Source organism: Apus apus, chromosome Z, assembly GCF_020740795.1.
Source record: "Apus apus isolate bApuApu2 chromosome Z, bApuApu2.pri.cur, whole genome shotgun sequence".
Taxonomy (NCBI): domain Eukaryota; kingdom Metazoa; phylum Chordata; class Aves; order Apodiformes; family Apodidae; genus Apus; species Apus apus.
The window spans coordinates 18,768,947-18,790,342 of record NC_067312.1 but is presented as its reverse complement, the minus strand read 5'-3'; the positions used below and the strand labels follow the sequence as shown (position 1 = coordinate 18,790,342).

Genomic DNA, 21,396 nt, shown 5'->3' with positions numbered 1-21,396 from the left:
CAGTCATCTTTGTTGCCCTGTGCTGGAATCTTTCCAGAAGCCCCCTGTCTCTCTTCAACTGAGGAGTCCAAAACTGGACACAGTATTCCAGATGTGACCTCACCAGGGAAGAGTAGAGGGGGAGAATGACCTCTCACTTGTACTGGCCACACTCTTCCTTATGCACCCCAGGATTCCATCGTCCTTCTTGGCAACAAGGGCACACTGCTGGCTCATGGACAGTTTACTATCTACCAGGACTCCCAAATCCTTCTCCTGGGAACTGCTTTCCAGCAGATCTGCCCCTAACCTATATTGGTGCTTGGGGTTCTTCCTTCCCAGGTGCAGGACCCTACACTTGCCCTTGTTGAACCTCACTAGGATCTTCTCTGCCCAACTCTCCAGCCTGTCCAGGTCACGCTGGATGACAGCACAGCCCTCTGGAGTGTCAGCCACCCCTCTCAGTTTGGTATCATCATTGACCTTGCTGAGGATACACTCTGTCCCCTTTTCCAGGTCATTGATGAACGTGCTGCACAAGACCAGACTGAGTATTGGCATCTGGGGGACACCACTGGTTACAGGCTCCAACTCAACCCTGATCCATTGATCTGGTACCCCCTTGGTACCAGATAAAAGCAGATGCATGAAGAGAAGGGGGAGCTCTGGACTAGCATGTTTTCAAAACCTGTTACATTTACAAATGGCAATGCACTACAATGACAATGATGTGGGTTTCACTGATAAAACTCTGGGGCATGCACTTCCTGTGCCAAAAGCCACAGTCTTGTCCTAGCCCTTGTCTTAACATAATTCAAGTAACAAATAGTAACACTGACCACACAGTTTTCTCTGGGCTGAGACTTTGGGCATGCTGATGAAATGTTGTGGAGAAACTTGCACTGCTTCTATTCATTGGGGATCAGGAGAGTTCCCATCTTCCAAGGGGGTTCCAGCCAGATTTTTTCAATTAATTTCTGCTATCTACAATCTGCATCATAATGCAAAGAATAATGAGGGGGCAGCAACCATACTTGCAGCAGTAAGGATCTCACACACAATAGAGACAGAAAATAAGTTTGCTGCTATTGCTGTATAGTTAACTTATGTCCTGTAGTATTTCAAATAGATGAGTTCTAACTGCAAGTTTCCTTCAGGATGCCACTGCACTAAAATATGAGTATGCAACAACATGAGTGTGCTGAAAAGTGTGATAGAAGGGGCTGTGCTGCTCAGGATTCAAGGCACACAAACCTAGAAGCTTTCAGATCCAAAGCTGGAGGGCAGTGGTGTTTGTGCTCCTCCAGGAGTGGAGGCTGGTGCTTCCAGCTAACTTGCTGTCCTGTGAATTAATTTGTTGAGCTGTGAAATGAGACTCTGCTGCAGCAGCAATCAGCCAGGCAGTGCCATTATGAGATTTGATGGGGATTACAAATCAGAGCCCTGAATTATTAAAGTCAGTTGGTGTATTCTGTCTTACAAACAACGGTGTTGATCTTACCGGGGGGGTCTCACCATCATTATGCTGAGAATATGGACAGTATCTGCATGGGGTAAGAGTACAGATGGTGATAATACAGCGCAAGGACTATATTATTTGTCACCAAGAAGGCCAGTGGAATCCTGGGGTGCATAGGGATACTTTAAGTGTTTCTCTTTCAGGAGTCTTTTCCTCCCCTTGTTTGTCCTGCAACCAGTTACTAAAGTCAAGGTCAGAGTAACAGTTGCCAGTTTAGATATTCATATTTGGGACAGTGGTTTCTGGAGGAGTTTGTTATTTCACAAGCTCAGCCGGGTTGTGTTTTTCCCTTTTCGTGGTGTTTGGGCAGCACTCAGCTGCCTAGCCAAACACTGCTGGTGATTCTGGGTGGGTTTCAGTGGGCACAGCCAGTGGTTCCTGAGTTCTGTTTCAAGCATTTATCTTAGGCAATAGTCAAACAAAAAAATCCTTTCCCTCTATGTTGGTTGTAGGAACAGACCTATTTGTTTACTATCAATGCTTTATAAAAAGAAAAAAAAAAAAAATAAATAAATTGTGAAACAGAAAAAAACACTAAAGCCAGAACTGAAGATCTTATTACCCAGTTCTGGCCCATCTGGCCTCCTGGGATTCACATGAGGAATTTTCTTGTGTACCACAGCTTTGGGGGCTGTTTCCTACCATCAGCCACCATCTGTAGCTGACCTTCCTCTTGGTCTGCTTTGCAGCTTCTTGAAAGGCAGGATGAGAGACTCACCCAGCACCTGGCAGTGTATTACAGGCCAGCCCCTGGTGCAGTAAAGAGGATCCATGATACAGCATGGTGGGTAATAAGAACACATGATTGGGGGCTGAGAATTAACAATCTGGTTTTAATTAAATAATGTAAGAACATATATCTGATTGTGATCTATTTGCTTAAGTAGCTTATTCTATCAGGGAGAAATCATCTAGAATAATCCATGGCCAGACTATGACAATTGAGAAGATAAAGTGAAAGAGAAGATCACTATATCAGTATGGATAAATCACATGTTCAGTCTGTCAGCTTTATAATTCGTGAAGATAGCTGCGGCTTTGAATAATATAATCCATTTTTTTCACACACTTGTCTTAAAGGATTATATTTCTTGGCACTTGGTTAAATGGCTAAAAACTATAATCAAGTTTTAAAAATGAAATAATTAATGTTGATCTAGAAATAATAATAATAAAAAAGCAGCAGTGCAACTCACCTTATGTTATTTCCTTTTCTAAAATATATGGAATGGATATAAATACCTGTAAGTTATCGCATTTCTGAGTAAGAACACTAGCTTGTGTTCTCCACTAGTAGCATTGCCTAGGTATAAGACTGCCTTTCTTCTAGCAATATGTTAAGAAAGATGAGAAGAATGAGATGTGAGAAAAAAATAGATTTAGAAGTGATTAAGCTGGTTTTAGGTTTATGGCTTATAATTCTAAGCTTTCTGGCAGTTAATGAAACACAAACTTATCATAAGTAATTTGCAACTTACCCCTCATTCCTGTCTAATTAGAGGTTGATTGCAAACGTTTATTTCCTTACTTTGAGTAAAACACACACCCAAAGTCTTTGAACCGGCTTTGGATTCTTTACAGCAGAGAAAATTATAACACATTGAGTGTGTTGTGTGAAATCCTGGTTCCACTGAAATGAGTGGCAGCACATTTATGTGCACCCCAGGGGGAAAAAAAAATAAAATAAAAAGTACCCAACTATTTGAAAATACAGCCATATGATCGATGAGGTGAAGCACAAAGGATGTAGGAAGCATGTGCACGCATGAAAATCCTGCTGATGCCCTGGGGAAATAAATGGACCTGTGCTAGGTGCCTTCAAGTGCATTGTTCTAGGAGACCTTGACTGGTGTCTCTTTTCATGGAAACCAAGATATTGATTCTATTCATACCCAAACCTGTTCACTGAAGTAGATACCAATTGCATATAGCATGGAAAAGCCTGAAGACCAACCGTCAGAAATCTCCTTGAAGACTTTGCACCAAATACCCCAAACTCTCAAAGAGGCTTCAGTCGGGATAAATAAGATGGACAGACTGTGAGGACTGTGAATGAGACCAAGCAATAAAGATGGGGTGAAGGGATACTGTCTTGTTCCAGTCTTGTTAGGGTGTGTTTGATGTGTAGCCTAAGCAGACTTGAGAAGAATAAAGTTGCATATAAATCTGAGAGAGATGATATTTAAATGAAAAGATGAGAATGTCAGCAGTGACGAAAGACAGCTTAATGAGGTCTAAGGGTGAGCTGGAGAGATGTGTGGCAGAGAGAAGCCAGGATGAAACAACCACTCATCCTAAGAAATGAAAGTGTGTGTAACACTGTGGAAAATTCTTTAATAGTTGCCACTGGTGCTTTCCCTCATTTTGGCCTTTGGCTGGCTCTTCCCTGAAGTTTTATTACCTAGGAGATGCTGAAGTCCTCCTATGGCATTTCTGTGTCATCTAATTATTCTGGAAAGTGTTTATGCTTCACAGGTGGGTTCTTAAGAAAAGAAAGAGAAAATTCTTCTTTAAGAAAAATGATGATTGATACAAATCTGATAATTTTGCTTATCTAAATGTATTAGTTCAAATTTTTTTTTCTCTGCCAATGGAAAGGTTATTATCCTGGCAATATTGCAAAGAATACATGGAAATATTAGCTCATGAGGATGCCTAACCCAAACTCAAACAACTCAACATTTCACACATATGACCACAGATTTTCTTGTTAGCAACACATGGAGTACAACAAGAGCCGAGCTTTTAATGGCTTTGTCATTCATTACAGGAAATAGCTACTTAGTCAAGTTTAAACTATATATAAAGCATAGCTGAATCTTTTGCAGAAATGGTGAATGACAATAGCACCACCTCATTGCAACAAGGTTTTTAAAAAATTTATTAGTACAGAAAGCAGAAATCACAGTAATACCTAAGATATGGTTCTGTTCTCATGTCTATAGATGTCATCTTTTTGATCTCACATACCAAAGGTCAGAAGCAGCTTGAGTTGGAAGTAAGAAGACACTCCCCGCCAATCCTAAAATACTTCATTCTAAAATTTATACCTAGGATTTGAAAACCAAACAGTACACTTTGAGATTCTGCATAGGAACCAAGAACAAACATTTCTCAAATGGGAATTCGACTTCATTATCAGGGACTGATAGAATCAATTACCATTTGCACTGAGTGGAGAAAGGATATAATTCACAATATTTGTCATATTATTTACTGTTGTGCTACTGTTTATGTCACAAAAAAACTGATGAAAATGCTTGTTCCAGTGTAACATATTTGATTTTAGTTCTGCAGAGAACTACTGAAAGCACAGGCTGTATGGCAAAAGAGAAATGACTCTGTATTCGTATGTCAGTTAATTATGTCAAATAGTAAGAGAAAAAGTATACACTATATGTTCACATTATATCAGCATTAAAGCTGAGTACTATACAGGTAGAATATATACATCTAAGCACCTAAGCAGAACATGAAAGAACCATAATTCACATCTTGTTTTCTTTTATTGATAAAATTTTATTGATAATTTTATTTATTTTTATTTTTATTTTATTATTACCATTGATAAAAAAATACATGTAATGGAAGAAAAAAAAGTGATTTTTTTGTATAATATGAAGCCTATCAAATATATATAAAATATGTATTTTATTGATAATTCTCACCTCTGTGCCCAGAAAGATCATGGAGCAGATCCTCCCGGAAAGTCTGCTAAGGAACATGGAAAATAAAGAGCTGATTGGTGACAGCCAGCATGGCTTCACTAAGGGCAAGTCATGCCTGACCAATCTGGTGGCCTTCTACAACAAGGCTACAGAGATGGTAGATGGTGGCAGAGCAACTGACATCATCTACCTGGATTTGTGCAAGGTGTTTGACACTGTCCCACATGGCATCCTGGTCTCCAAACTGACAAGGCATGGATTTGACAGATGGACCACTGGGTGGATAAGAGATTGGCTGGATGGCCACACCCAGAGAGTTGTAGTCAATAGCTCAATGTCCAAATGGAGGCAGGTGATGAGTGGTGTCCTTCAGGGGTCAGTATTGGGACCAGTGCTGTTTAACATCTTTGTTGGAGACATGGACAGTGGGATTGACTGTATCCTCAGCAAGTTTGCTGATGATACCAAGCTATGTGGTGTGGTTGACACCTTAGAGGGAAGGGACACCATCCAGAGGGACCTTGACAGGCTGGAGAGGTGGGTCAGTGCCAACCTCATGAAGTTCAACAAGGCCAAGTGCAAGGTCCTGTGCCTGGGTCGGCACAAGCCCAGGCATAAATACAGGCTGGGGGAAGAATGGCTGGAGAGCAGTCCTGAGGAGAAGGACTTGGGGCTGGTAGTAGATGAGAAGCTCGACATGAGCTGCCAGTGTGTGCTGGAGCCCAGAGAGCCAAACACATCCTGGGCTGCATGAAAAGAAGTGTGGCCAGCAGGGCCAGGGAGGTGATTCTGCCCCTCTGCTCTGCTCTGGTCAGACCCCACCTGGAATTCTGTGTACAGTTCTGGTGTCCTCAGCACAAGAAAGATATGGAGCTTTTGGAGAGGGCCCAGAGAAGGGCCACCAAGATGATCCAAGGCCTGGAGCACCTCTGCTATGAAGGCGGGCTGAGAGACTTGGGGCTGTTCAGCCCAGAGAAGAGAAGGCTCTGGGGAGACCTTGTAGCACCTTCCAGTACTTGAAGGGGCTACAGGAAAGCTGGGGAGGGGCTTTTCATCAGAGAAGACAGTGATAGGACAAGGGGTAATGGTTTTAAACTGAGAGGGGAGATTTAGGTTAGATATTAGGAAGAAATTCTTCACTGTAAGGGTGGTGAGGAACTGGAATGGGTTGCCCAGGGAGGTTGTTGATGCCCCATCCCTGGAGGTTTTTAAGGCCAGGTTGGACGAGGTTTTGTGCAACCTGGTCTAGTGGTATGATTCTTCTTCTATGATTCTATAAAGAAACCATAAACTTGAAGATAATTTCTGAAATAGGTAGGTGTGTTTGTTTGTTTGTTTCCCCCCCTGTGGTTGAAAATCAATAACTATGAAAAACAGTGGAGATATTTTCCTATGTGGAAAGGCTTTTTTATTTTCCCCTAGGTGATTTAGATTTCCTAGGACTAATAGGTCTTGTAAAAGAAATAGCTACTGACAAAATGCTGATAATGGACAGAGGGGTGAGTGTGTGGGTGAAGGCAGAACATTGTTTTAGGCTGCTAGTGTTCAGTTAAGTTTATACAAGTAAATATTCTGAAGTACAGAGAAGGTATGTGTCTTTTTATTACTTTTAAAAAACTCTCTGATATAGATCTTGAGGTCCTGGGTACAGAAACTCCTTTCTTCGTATGGAAATATAGATGATTTGAAAGTAGTTAAGAGGAAAACCTTCAGCACAACAGAATCACAACCTATTTTTTCATCATTTCCCCCTGCTTTTATCAATGACCTGTTTGTTGCGTGTGACAAAACCAAACATGTTGGCCTTGGAGAAAACTGATCCCTATTGCCACGTAGTAGAGCTTCTCCATTGCTCCTTGATGCTTTTTGTCTCTTGAACATGTTCTCCAAGTACAGTGGCATTATTATCATTAATTAATTAATTGAGGGAAAGTCAGTGATTTCCGTTACGTAGATGATCACTATGCTTGCAAAATCACTGGGAATAGCCACACTGTGCAGGGACGATGCAGTGCAGATGTCCTTCACGTAGAGTCAGGTCATGACTGCAACCCATTGAGGAACAGGACTGTGCCATGTGGACTCAGTAGCACAGACCTGAGAGGTGCCCAGCACTGTTTGTATGGCCACAGGTCTGATGGAGGGAACTCAGAGCAGAAGTTATGTGCAGTCAGTATGGCATCCAGCTCCCGGTCTGGACATGCTATGTATTGGTAAACAGATATGCTCTGGACAAGCTATGGCTGTAGTTCCTGAGGTTTCCTGCAGATAACATCACTATACCCAGGCCTTTCTGTAGTAGCTACTGAAGGCAGGCAGCTTACCCAGTCCTCTGTGTAGCACCTTAGCTGCCTGGAGAAAGGATGTAAACACCTCTTGCCTTCAGCAAGTAGGAAATATCCCAAAGTATCTATTTTTACCTGAGTGAAGCTGAGTTGCCATGTTACAGTAGAAACAAAGAGTAATTAGCAATTCATTGAAAAGATACAAGAAAAGAAATCATACAAAGGGGAGTCCTTGCCGCTATCTCACTTTCCTGATTCTTATCTTTTACTTCCTATTTCTGGCTTTTCATTTTGGACTTTGCAGCTCAGTTTCCTTTTGGTGTTTCCCTTTGAATCTTTACTTCTCGTATAGCATTGTGCTTATGGCTTTTTGAAAGGAAGCCTGGGAAAAGGTTGGACAGTTCAGGAATGTACGGTAACATATTTTTAGTTTAGGGACTGCCTTTTGGAAGGGAGCAACAAGGGTCATGTGTTAAACCTTTTCCTATGTTTAAAGAGGTGTTAATGCTTCCTGCTTATCCCAGTTTCACATGTTCAAAAGACTGGATCAGAATGCTTAAGTTCAGAAGAACTTAAGTGAATGATACTCTATTTTAAGACTAAAATGGTTAAAGCCTTAGAGCACTGGCCTAATTAATGGACTGTTGCCATGTATCAGCACAGATTAATCATGCATAATTTGGCATGTAATTTCATGGGGATCTTTAACAGGTTGGATCAAACTTTCAGAGGGCATAAATACAACCTCAAGGCTCCCCTCCCCCAGATTGTTTCTGCTTGTGAAATGGATTATTTGCAAAATAACTAGAAAATTTGTGCTTTGAAATATCCAGCTGGAAACACAGTTCACAGTTCACTCATACTAAGCCAGTGATTGCTTGGTTCCCAGTAAAGTGTTGAACCTGTGGGTTGAAACATTTTCTGCTTCTAGAAGGAATGCCAAACTTTATATGTGATGATGTAGTTATGATGTAAACTGGCATAAAGACTATTTATACTGTAAATTTGGAAAAAAATGATTAGCACTGATCTGATCTGATCCAGAAAATCTTTCACATTTAAAGTGTATTTATACCACAAGTTAAACAACGGTGCCAGATTTTATGCTGTTGTTAACTAGGGAAGCTTCATAAATTCCCATTGCAGCAGTTTTTAAGGAAGAGCTTAGTTCAGGGCTTTACAGAATCAAGCTTTTCATTGGAAAGAAAGGTTTAATGGATTTAACAGGTAAAACAACAGAAAAATATGAAACCCAGAGCGAATGACATTGGACTTATTTCACTAATTAATCAGTGGGCAGTGTGGGAGATCATAGTACATTATTTCCTCAGCGATACTCACATAAAGACAGACCTCTATCTTTTCATATTTTTTTCTTCCATTACATGTATTTTTTGATAGATGGTAATAATTTACTTTGGCTTCCAGCTCCAAGTACAGAATACAGTTTCCTTCTTATTCCAAATAATATTGGCTAGTTGCTAGGGGAGTGTGCTGATTTCTTTTATGATTTCTTTTCCTCAACACATCTGTGTATGTTTTCTTATTTATCATCTCCCTAGGACATTTTTCCTGTGAGAGACCCAAACGTGAAATGCAGCCCTTTTAGTTCTTGTTTGGTGTTTTATAGAAGGAGCAATTCCTAGATATATTTACAGAATTATGCCAGCTGTTGTTTACTGCTGGGCATAAATGCTTAACTGCATGTGTGGATAGGTCTGCACACTCCCCTGTCTCCTCAGAGTGAGCAAGCAGGTATGAATTTAAAGGCAGGTGTTAATTTAAGGGAGACTTAAGGGAGGAACTTTAGGGTGAGGCTTCCTCTTCCTTACTGCTACAGACCTGTGAAGTCCCATGTACTAAGTATGCAACCTGCTTCTTTGGGCTGTTTCTCCCTTGAGAGCAGGTTCAGTCAGGGGAATGAAAAGGCTACTGCTCCTAGCTGTGCTCCCTGGCTCTCTGATCATACTTAGTCACCCTCTCCTACTGAGGGACTGTCCAAGGGGATTTACTTAGCCTCCTCAGCCTTACAGGTTACAGCCTGACCTGTTAGTATAAACCAATGTCAGTTTTAGTTGATGCAAATGCTGGCAGAAATGGGCAGTGTTTAACATTACTTTGCTGGCCTGTGAACTGTGGGGGAGATGTTGGGCTGTTGTTTCTTTTGTTTTGTTTTGTTTTGTTGTGTGTGTTGGAACAGGCTTTTGCCATGTTGAAGTTTTTGCCATGTAGTGATGAGATGAGGGATAGCACATCCATTTCTAATTCATCTTTTTTATAAACCTTGCACTTTTGTTCCTCCCCAGTTCTTAGTTGCAGTCTTTACTTCCACATTTGAAGCATACTTTTCACTTCTCATGGGACAGTAGTGTTGGATTTTAAGGACTACATTGTCTGCTGCTGCTAATATTGTCACCTCATGGTTGCTAATAGAACTTTGTCGGTTTATATGAGATTTCAACATAATGCTTTAATTTTTACATTTTAAATTCATTAATCTGTCCAAGATTACATGTGAAAACAGACATGTGCTAGTATGTGTAAATACCTGCCAGCTGGCAACTGTGATAAGAACTGTATTTTGACTAGTTACACTGTATGATGGATGCCTGCAAATATTTGTCTGAGTGTAGTCTCCCTTTGACATATGTTACACATAAGAGGTCATCCTCCCCTCTCCCTCTTCCCTCCCCTTCTCTTCCTCTTCTCTCCCTTGTCTCATCTCATCTTCTCTTGTCTTTCTTGTCTTCTCTTCCTTATTTTTAACTCTGAGCTTCTATTGCTATGCTATGCCATGGTGTGCTATGCCATGCCATGCCATGCCATGCCACGCCACGCCACACTATGCTGTGCTATGCCATGCCATGTTATGCTATGCTATGCTATGCTGTGCTATGCTGTGCTATGCTGTGCTATGCTATGTTATCCTATTCAAATTCTTATACGCACATATGTCAGATGTATATGAACAACCTACCCAAATGCAACACACAATCTGTTGGTTTTGTTATGAAGTTAAGCATTTATATTTTGGATCTATCAATTCACAGTAGCACTCATGAAGAAGAGGCTTTCTTGCTCTTCTGTATTTCCAGTGTAGCCTTCATTTTATTTGGCAGCTGACTGACATTGTCCTCAGCCCATTGAAGACACAGGACTCCCAGGTGGTGAGCTGGTCACATACCAGTTTAGATTGATTCAGTTCCACTAATTTCAGTGGCAGCAACTTTTGATATTCAGAGATTTATTTATAGCTATATTCTTCCTAATTTCCTTTCCTGTAGGTTTTCTTCAGCACAGAAATTTCCATCTCTCTGGTGGCTCATGTCTTTCACTGAACTCTTTGGTTGTTTGCTGTTTCATGTCAAGGCTCTGGCAATGTGAAAAAAGTCTAAGAGGGAGGACCAGGGGAAACTGAGACCTATTTTCTGTTTATTTACACTGATTTAATTGAAGATAACATCAGGGCATCCCAAAGAGTTTTATCAGGATAGAAGTGGTGTAAAGAGGAGGAAAATCATTGCCTATCTTTGCCCCCCTCCATGTTAAGACTGTGAAGACAGTACTGGTGATGGATGGGGATTTCCCCCTTTGGTTATAATGTCAGGGCAGTTCATTTATCATTATCCTGATCTTCCTGCAGAAGACCCCACAAAATGCTGGTTTTTGTCTTATGTGTTTTTAATTCTAGCAGTAATCGTTGACTGAAATGTTCAATTCATGTCCACCTGAATATTGCTTAAAAAGTACCATTTTAATGCAGGCAGGAAAAATACTATTGAAACATCTGAGCTCGGCTGTTAAATGGCATGATCTCACTTTGTTCCTTACAGTAACTCTCCACATTCCCTCGAAGGGGAAGGCAAAGATTTTTTCTTTTAAAGATTTTTCATTCAGCAGTGAGATGATTCAGTGTGATTTTCTTCTGGCTGCATGAGGTGAGTTAGTGAGGCAGAGCTTTCCTGTCAGCAGTGTGCCCAGTGTCAGAGAAATCCCTGTCCTGCAGGAAGGTATGCAACCTATTCAGGGTTGGTGTTTTGTTTTTGTTTTTTTTTTTTTTTTTTTTTTTTTTTTTTTTTGTTAAGTTGTGTGGGTTTTTCTTTTTTCTTTTGGCAGACGTCCTTGAGCATTTGAGACGGATGTGAGAGAGTTTTTAGTCCTCATGCAAAACAACCAACTAAACATAACAGATTACATCAGCTCAGGCTTTTCAATTCCTGGATGGCAGCAGAGTGCTAATCCAACCTTCATCCTGGATTTCGTAAACTGAAACAAGGGAGGCTGGCAGGAGCAGCGCTGCCGGATTGAGGAAGCTGACGACGGTGCAGCATGTGGGCAACACACTGTATAAAGCTCATAAACTTGTAGGCTGATGTGTGCAGCTACCACTTTGGATTCTGTACCGCTGCTTCCCTCCGCACAAGGCACCAGCAGGCTGAGCATTAAAGCCTGCTCTTTGGGATGGAGCATTTACCCCTGCAAGACATGAAGGGCTTCTTGTTTCTCTCACTCCTCCTGATGCCCGTGCACGCTGGAACTGCTTGGAGTGCGAAGTACGCAGTAGATTGTCCCGAGCCTTGTGACAGTCACGCGTGCAAAAGCACCTTGCGCTGTAAGCGAACAGTGCTGGATGACTGTGGCTGTTGCAGAGTGTGTGCAGCTGCTCTGGGGGAGACTTGCTATCGTACAGTCTCGGGTATGGATGGTGTCAAGTGTGGTCCTGGGCTGAAGTGCCAGTTCTACACTGAGGAGGATGACTTTGGTGATGAATTTGGTATCTGCAAAGGTAACAATATTCACTTTGCATGCACCCACTGTGGCAATTTGACAGCAACCTACATATAGAGCTTGTCTCCTGCTTGAATGATCTAAAGGGGGATTTTTTCAGCTCAGCCCTTAGCCAAGAAAAAGGTGAAAAATACCTGCTGGTATTAAAAGGGGTTACATCTAGGCCGGACAGGTTTATTAATGTGAAAATACTGTTTAGACCTGGGGACATGTATAAGGAAATGTGAATAGATTATGCTAGGAGGTGAGATTTTTGACTGGGACTTGGGAGACCCAGGCTCTAGTTCTGATCCTTCCACTGGGTAGGTGGCTTTCTAAAAATTGCAGAGACTTTAATCCTATGAGTCCAGCCTTGTCACAGGGTCCCTGCCCCTGCTGTGCTCTCCCTGGGGTGAGGTTCCCCTGGGCACTGCCAGCTGCCTGGCCAGGAACCACGTCCTTTCTCTGGGGTCTGGAATATGGAAATAGCAGCACTGCCTAAGCACCTGAGGACTTTGTTGTGTTTCATTCAGTTCTGCCTTTGAGGTGCTCAGGTATGGTTAGGATATGGTTAGAGGTGGCAAACAGAGAGTCCCCTGCCTGAAAGATGGGACTAGCAAAACTGGAGCTGACTGCGAGATGAGAAGCCAGACTGCTCTCAGTGTATCCCAGGTATGTTGCATGCTGATTTCTTTAGTCATAGACAACAATGGCATTTTTCATTGAAGAGCTATTCTCATCCCATTTAAAAAAAGATAATCTTTTAAGGTGAAGATGTATTAGATTGCTAAGAAGATGGATGAAAGTTTTTAAAATGCACATTTTTTTTAAAAGGCTTTGCAAAGTATGGATGCATTGAGTTTTCCTGTGCTCATGTACCACTTCAGTAAGTAGATACAGATATGCCTTTGAATAACTTCCTTTAAAATGGAGATGTCTTGGCAGTTAAAAATCAGGGGTATTAATAGCTTCCATTAAAGTAAAGTTAGGACCAGATGCTGCAAAAATAATTCAGGCTAACTCATATAAAGCACACACTTTACATTATTATTTTAAAACAAATTTATGTACACACTTGAGGGCGAAACCCCAAATGTTACTTTTTTGTCTAAAGACTAGAATTTATGCATAAAGTACATATATTTGGTGCATCTGTGAGAAAAGTACTTTACTGAGGTAGCTGGCTGATCTTCAGTTATTAAAAGTTTATTAAAAATTGCTGCAATGCAAAACACCACCTATAATTTTTTAAACAGTTCTTCTGAAATGTCCTCATAGGAATTTCTTTGCAATAACACATTTCAAATGGGAAAAAAAAGATACTTGGAGAGACAGGAGATATGAATCCGTGTAGCTGAATCTTGGAAGCTCTGTAAAAAAAGTAATTTTTATTTGCCCCCCCACAATCCCCCTAAAGAGTCAGTGGAAAAACTCTGATCATTTCAATAAATCCATATCTTGACTTAGAGCTGGAAATGTGTATTAAAGGCTTATATTCTTCATGTATTTATTTGCACTAAATAGTAAAGATGCTATTTCTTATTTTCTTTCTCTTTCTTTCTTTCTTTCTTTCTTTCTTTCTTTCTTTCTTTCTTTCTTTCTTTCTTTCTTTCTTTCTTTCTTTCTTTCTTTCTTTCTTTCTTTCTTTCTTTCTTTCTTTCTTTCTTTCTTTCTTTCCTTCTTTCTTTCTTTCTTTCCTTCTTTCTTTCCTTCTTTCTTTCCTTTCTTTTTTCATCTCAGCTTTGAAATAGTATCATCTCTTTCTGTATTCACGTGAATTTTATCAGGCAAAGTATGGTTCCTGATTAAACAAACAAACAAACAAAACCACTGTTATTTTATACATCAAATTTATGCATTCATTTGTAGATATGATACCAGATAAATCACTCACTTTAATAACTTCAATGTTTGTAATAATTCACAGAGTCAGCATGGCTAAATTCTGTCTGGTTGCCTATGACTGGTTTGCTTTGAAGTTGTGGAAAAATGACCTGAAATATCTGTTTTTCTAACTTTTGATTTCTAAAATGGGTAAAACACAGCTAATATATGTTTCAGGGCAATTTTTTAGTACTTCTAGTATAAGAGTGCATCATAATACATCAATTGTAATGTTGTAATTTTTCAAAACAGATTAAGAAATATTGTTTCTCTGTATGTCTATTAGTAAATACCCTCTAAAGCTGAGATGTAACCTGGAGGTCAAGAACCTGCTCTTGCTTCCCTTACATCCCTGGGAACTACTGCCAATTTATTTAGGAGCAGGCTCCTGCTGAACAAAAATCTTCTAACAGCAAAATTGACTCAGGTCTCAGTCCTGTCAAATCTGAAGAGCAGCATCAGTGCCAGTACTGTTCCAGAGGGAGCCACGTGCTTTGGGCTCAGGCTTGTTCCCATGCTGTTGTGCACAGCTCTGCATCCCACCTCTCTGGGCTGCACGGCTGAGCCCCTGCAGTGGGCAGACTGCTGCTTTGTGTGGTGTGTGCTCTCAGCTTGTGCCTCAGGGAGGACTGTGCACACAAAAAGTGTTTTGCATTGGCAGAATTTTCTTTTCTTTTTTTTTTTTCTTTTTTTTTTTTTTTATGTAGGTGAACAGCAGATCAGAGTGTCCTTGCTTGGGAAGGGGAGTATGGTGAAGCTCAGTGAGGCCCTCCAAGCTGGAGGGATTCACTGGGTTGTCCCTAGCAAGGATTTGGTTGATTTTCCTGTGCATTTCATTTATGACCATACAGAGAACTTTAAAATGTTGTTTAATTTGGGGGCATTAGTTGATATTCACATAGCCTAGGCTGTATTGTGAAACTAAATATTTGCATTGATTCAGGAGGAGACTGGACAAACTGAGAAGGATAACCCTGTTGTGGGGTGCAATATTCACAGAAACTATGTCTGGTTCAGGAGGTCCCAGAGATGAAAATGGAGGAGAATATGAGAGGGGAAGTATCATTTGTGCTTACTGTGGTCATCTTCTTTATTAAGCATTTTGTGGGATCCTGGGCTGAATGGATGGTTGGTCCAGCCCGGAATGGTCGTTCATCTGCCCCTAGGAGTTGAGCTGGAAACTCTCCAGAACTTGCCATTTAGGGTGACCATGCACCTTGGCTGTGGCAAGGACAGCCTGAGCATAAAGGCCTTTCTCCTGGGACTTCGCAAACTTCTCTTGGAATGATCTCTTGTTTGGGGGTTTGGAAAAGGGATGCTTGAGCTGGATTTTCCTTGTCTCCATCTTTTCAGATATGGCCTTGGAAAAAGGACTGTTTTGTCCTGTTCAGAAGCAAGGCAGAGGAAGACAAGGGCTGTGACCCCAGCTTTAAACCCTCTGGAAAACTATGTGATCCAGTGTGTGATACATGACAGCTACGGGACTGGGCAAATCCTCTGCACCTGACTTCATTTTTTAAATTATTTTTAATTTTTTTTATTTTTATTTTTATTTTTAAAACGTTTGGTCCCGTCCTAGCAGCTGCCCTCTGGTGCTCCTCCACGAGCGGGTTCCGGGCTGGGAGCTTTGCACAGGGGCAGCAGGTGAGCAGGCGCGGGGTAACCAGGCAGCCACCCCCGGGCCAGCCACCCCCGGAGGCACAGGCTTCAGGCTGGGGGTGGAGGCGGGCTCCTCGGTGTCTGCCGCGGGCAGGGAGCCCGTTCCCGCCTGGGAAGCTGTCGCTCAGCGGAAGGCGCTTCCCTGAAAGCCGGGAGCGTCTCCAGGCGGAGCCCGCGGTTGCTGGATAGCTCCTGGGGATCGGGCCCGCCGCCCGCCCTGCCGGCCCCGCGGCCCCGCACCCGCGGCCCCGCACCCGGAGCACCCGGAGCACCGCACCCGCGGCCCCGCACCCACAGCACCGCACCCGCGGCATCCGCACCCGCGGCCCCGCACCCGGAGCACCGCACCCGGAGCACCGCACCCGCGGCACCCGCACCCGCGGCCCCGCACCCGCGGCCCCGCACCCGCGGCAGGCTGAAGCTCCCCGTGATGACAGTCAGGTCATGGCCAAACAGGGAATCCAAGAGCTTTCTGGCGCCTTCTTTTCTAAATCCAGTGCTAATCCTTCAGCTACACCCGCTATGGATACATACATATTCATGTTGCCTTCGGTTTGCGTTTTAATGCTGAGTGTCTCAGGGAGGGATCACTGCTAGCACGTAGTACGTAAGTTGCAGGAAAATAAATTATGAATATAACGTGTGTCAGTTTTGATGAAACTGGAAAATACTTGTGACAAGTAGTGGGCATCTTGTAGTTAAGGTTTAGCTGACCTCCACTCAAAGGCTTTCCAGTTTAAGGCCGTAAGCAGACCAGTTACTAGGAGTGCAGGCAGCTGCCTTGAGTCACTAAGGACTGCTTTGCTATATTTTTTTTCAGAGTGTCCCTATGGTACCTATGGAATGGAATGCAGGAAAAGCTGCAACTGTCCCTCTGGCATCTGTGACAGAGTAACTGGGAAGTGTTTGAAGTTCCCGTTTTTTCAACTATCTGCTTCAAAGCCTCCAAATCGATGGAAAATAGTTTCGCACACAGGTAAGACTTTGTGGGACAGTTAATTTTAGCAGAAATAACCTTGTGTGTGATCTGCTACCTCACTGTGTACACAGTGTGCGAGTGACGTGTACTTCAGTGGAGCTGTGCAAACAGCTAACAACACAGGGTACATTTATGTTTCTTATTAGCAACTCCCTTAACATAAGGCAAGGAATCAGGTGAGCTGGAACACATGCTAAAAACATTTTGAAATCCTAACATGGGTGAAATACTTCACAGTTCTTGTGTACCAGCAAAACATTACCTGTGCAGTGGGAGGCTATGATAGGATTTGCATTAGATCAGATGTGATAGACATAGCTGCTTTCAGCAGACAAGGATTTCACTAGGCTGCATTTGGTGTTGGCTACTAGATGGTAAAAGAAACATTTTTTTTTTCCCCCATGAAGGCAGAGCTTTATACATTTTCAGATGTCAGCGAACTGTTTTCTTAGATGTTTTATTATAGCAATTTATCACAGTACCTCTGGAACAAGTTCTTACCTTTAAGATTATGTCTGAAGCCTGCAACAGACCTTTTCAGAGTTAAAAAAAAAAAGCAAGAAAGAAACTGAAGTGTTTTTGAAGCAGAAAGGAGAGACCACTGAAGGTTTTAAAACTGGGATTAAGATTTCTTCCCTGTTTATTCTTCACTTGACGATACTGAGGTATATTTAACTGAAAAATGTTTACTCTAAATTTAAGCACCAATCAAAAGCAATATAAATGTAAAATTTAAAATAAATATAAGAGATTTAATCATAGACCTATAGGGAGCTTTTCTAGGATTTCACCCAATGATCTTTAAATTTTCTTTCATCTCCATCTGCATTTTGTGTGGCTTATATTTTGATTTTCTCTTGTTTTATTAAGTATCTAGAGTTTGCTGCCTTAATGCATGCATTGTCTCTTCTCCACTCTCTATTTAGATAAAGTTAGACAGAAACAAACTTCTTCAGTTTATGCTTATACCACACTTAAAATTATATTTTTAAGAAAACAAACAACTTTGTGAGATGGATCAGTTCTGATCTTTCTGGTTTTTTTTCACAAGCACATGACTGTGGCCTTTTGCCTTTCTAGGATTTATTTATTACCAAGGGTGCTGAAATGATATGAAAAAAAAAAATCCCTGTCTCACTTTTTTCTGTGTCTAGCCTACATTCCAAATCTTCCCAGATAGCCTCTTTTCATCAGTTCCTTCTTCCCTTTCCTCTCCTTTCCTTGCCTTTGGTCCAAAATCTTCCACTGCCACCATGTTTAGCAGCTTGCCTGTTCCCAGCCAGGGTGAGACTGACCCTACAGAAACCAATGGTATTTTTCATCCATGCAAAGACTTCACGCTGATTTCTGTCCTCAGAGATCTGTCACTGGAAGCAGGCCAGGGACACTGTGCATAGTACTGCATGGGATATTCACATGTGGTTTCATTTCATAGTGGTCTTCAGAGGTAGCTATAGCATCTAGGACAGATGCTAGGTGAATAGCTCCAGACATGTTTAATTTATGGATGTAGCTATTGAGCAAGTGCTGCTTGGTCCCATGTCCCACTGGAGTGTTACAGTGAGAAGTGGAAACTGCACTCCAATCACCTGCCTTATGCTTAAACTCTTAGAAAACTTAGGGCTTTTGGCAAAAATTTTGAAACTATGCAATTGGAGGCATTCAGGAGAATCCTACAAGATTTGGCAACTTAGGTTTTTCTGAAGTCTTCCCAAAACCAGGGGCATTGCTGCAGGACAATATTTTAACTCTCATTTTAATGAAACCAACCTTTATTTTTGTGTATTTTCAGAGAATGACATGGCATCAGGGGATGGCAATTCCGTAAAAGAGGAATTTGTTAAGGAGAAAACTGTTCTCTCTCCAGTAATGAAATGGCTAAATCCTCGCTGATACTTACTTACACCCATAAGACACTCAAGTGAATGCATTTCTCACAGATTATTGAATATGCAACAACACACTTTAAGAACAAAGTAGATCTATATTATATGAAAATGTAACTTCTGAAGGCCAATTGTGAATCTGTTTTTCATGAGAAAAATTGTTTACTTAAAAATAGACTGTACAGTGTATATGACTTTTAATATTTGTTTTGATAAGTATTGAACAGAGCAATGTATTGTGGATACCTGAATATATAGTAATATTAAAAAACCAACGTGATTCAACCATCTTCATTTAAATAATGCCAGAAGCTGACTCTTGAAGGCTGAGGCTGGGAAAGCTCTCGCTGAATTCAGTGGACAGTTTGGGTGACTGAAATTATTGGTGTGGAGCCAGTCTGAAAGAAACACAAATCAACAAATCCCAGGATAGAAAGGAACATCCTGAGTCACAAGAATAATAACAACATAGGAGCACAACATTGTGAATTAAATAAACCATTGTTAGTCATTAGTAATTTTCTAGGGTCTGGAACTTCGGTGACAATTCCTCAGAGAAAAATAGGCCTTTCTTCAGTAAAAAAAACCAACACCCAGCATTTACATTTATATATTGTGAACAACTTAGCAAGAATATTACAGACATATATTGTATTAAGGTGTATTTCTAAAGGTAAATTATGCACAGTGAAATGGCAGTTTGGTAAATTTTACAGATTTGTAGAGGGGGACCTGAAAGAAAAGAAGCTACCTAGCATTATTTAAATATATGCATTTCTATAAAGCAGCTGCTTTGGTGCCATTAAGGCAATGTCTGCATTTCTTGGAGAAGAGCGGGTCCAATGCCAGAGGCCAGCGAGTGGATCTGCATACTGTCCATCTTCACTGCTGGCTGCAGCTCAGCTGCAGCTCACAGTGAGTTCATCTGATTCAATGTAGGGCAGACTTGGACCTTCAGGGAATGGTAGTGCAGCCACAGACTACACTGCTTTGGGGCACAGTCCTTAATTTCTTACTTGTCTGAGCAAGCAGTCCCATTTCAGCCAGGGGAATAACTTAGATATGTTAGAGCATTGTAGGAACTGGCAGCCTGTTCAGTCCAAATTGGATTATATATTTGCAACATAAAAATCCACACTGAGATGGGCTTGCTGATACGTCTGGAAACAACCAGATCCTCAGATAATTGAAGCTGATGTAGAGTTGTTACAGTGAACCTGGATTGTGTGAGTTTAGGAGCTGTCTCGTAATGCTGAGCACTCTCAGTTGAAATGTGAATTGAATGTTTCCTTTGAAAGCAATGTGAGCTTTGACAGTGACTTCAACCAAAGTTTCATGCAGGATCTAAACTCATACTTTTAAAAGAAATTCCAAAGCCTTTAAAGAGTCCAAATCCTGACCCAAAGTCAACATCAGTGGAAGCGAACTGCTTTCACCTGGGAAGACAGCACTGGACAACACTGCTCTGGAACTAGAGTTTGATGACAGCAGCAGGCATTGTCAGGACAGCAGTGCAGGGTCTCTTCCTGCCATAGTAAGAGACATATAAACATAAATCTCAAACTAGCATATAGCACATTTTAACCTGTATTGAATGTCTAGGTCTGAGAGGAAGCAATGTTATCTTGGGCTATTTACAAGCAAGTGTATTGATTCTCATCTACTGATCTCAAAAGCATTTTTTTCATTATTTCAGTGACAGCAGGATCAAACCCATGGTCCTTCAGCAGACGGAGAGGATTTATTTAAAGAATGTAGTAAATATTTGCATACATTATTACTATTTTGCAACAGTGTCATAAATGACATGAGATTTTGAATGTAAATCTAATAAGCTGGTTGGTTTTTAAAATTATATTATTAATATTGTTCAATAAAAACAACTGAAAGCATCCCTGACTATTGTGTCTATCCATTAATTACAGAATAAGACTGCAGCTGATGCTCTGCATGCAGACTAAGCACAATTTTGCTCCCAAATCCACAGAAAGAGTTTCACAATGGCTGCATCTGTTTCAGCGACTTTGCTGTGAACCATTCTCCATTGCTGAAGTTCAGTGCTGGCCTGTGTCCAGAATGGTCTGTAAGCATATCATTCAACACTCTTCACCTCCAAAGCAAGGTGGCTGGATCCAGGTTCCCTACTGGGGTTGCCACCTCCATAGCTAACCCCAGTGCAGGAGGGGTCTGGGAATACTCCTGCAGGCCAGGCCACCATCATCCCAGAGACTGAGTAGCCCTGGGGCAGTGACTGCAGCTCCTTGGTGCTGTTTGTTTTACCATGTAGGAGTAACTGGTGGATTCACACCCGGCAAGTCAGAAAAAACAAGAAGAGGGATGCCTGCAAATTTTGGGGATTTTTTTTTTTTTTTCTGTTTTCCATCAAACTTACAAAATGCTTTTCCTCAGCTGCTATGGTGACAGATGGCTTAACATGGGATAGGTTCCAACATGAAATCATAAGCAAATTTGATCCATTATCATTTGAAACATCTACCTGTTGCTACTAGTGGCAACGTGACTACGCTGGTAGCATGTACAATGCAAATGATTAAGTGACGTTTATGGAACCAAGGGCTTTTCACCTGCCCTTCTTTATTTTCCGCCCTTTCCTTTCACAGTCTCTCCTGGCTGCCCAATGCACAATCCAATATCTGGATTTTCCTTAAGGCTTTCACTGTTTCTTCACCCAACTCCCTGTTCCAGGCATCCTCTTTTCAGCTGACCTTTCCTTCCTGCACAAGCCTGAAGTTAGCTACAAATGTTTGTC

At 41.5% G+C, this 21,396-nt stretch overlaps 1 protein-coding gene across 1 annotated transcript; it reads left to right on the top strand.

Annotated features, from left to right (window-relative positions):
* Nucleotides 1-11,892: 11,892 nt before the first annotated feature.
* Nucleotides 11,893-20,459, top strand: ESM1 (endothelial cell specific molecule 1). Its single transcript, XM_051642657.1, has 3 exons — nucleotides 11,893-12,237; nucleotides 16,582-16,737; nucleotides 18,533-20,459. Exons 1-3 carry the CDS (start codon nucleotides 11,913-11,915, stop codon nucleotides 18,631-18,633), a joined length of 582 nt encoding a protein of 193 aa, XP_051498617.1. The 5' UTR covers nucleotides 11,893-11,912; the 3' UTR covers nucleotides 18,634-20,459.
* The last annotated feature ends 937 nt before the right edge of the window (nucleotides 20,460-21,396 follow it).

What these genes read in the sequence shown, in the direction of transcription:
- ESM1 (XM_051642657.1), top strand. Translation starts at nt 11,913, where the DNA reads ATGGAGCATTTACCCCTGCAAGACATGAAGGGCTTCTTGTTTCTCTCA. An exon ending in TGAATTTGGTATCTGCAAAG is followed by an intron (nt 12,238 to 16,581) that starts GTAACAATATTC and finishes ATTTTTTTTCAG; the next exon opens with AGTGTCCCTATGGTACCTAT. An exon ending in GAAAATAGTTTCGCACACAG is followed by an intron (nt 16,738 to 18,532) that starts GTAAGACTTTGT and finishes GTGTATTTTCAG; the next exon opens with AGAATGACATGGCATCAGGG.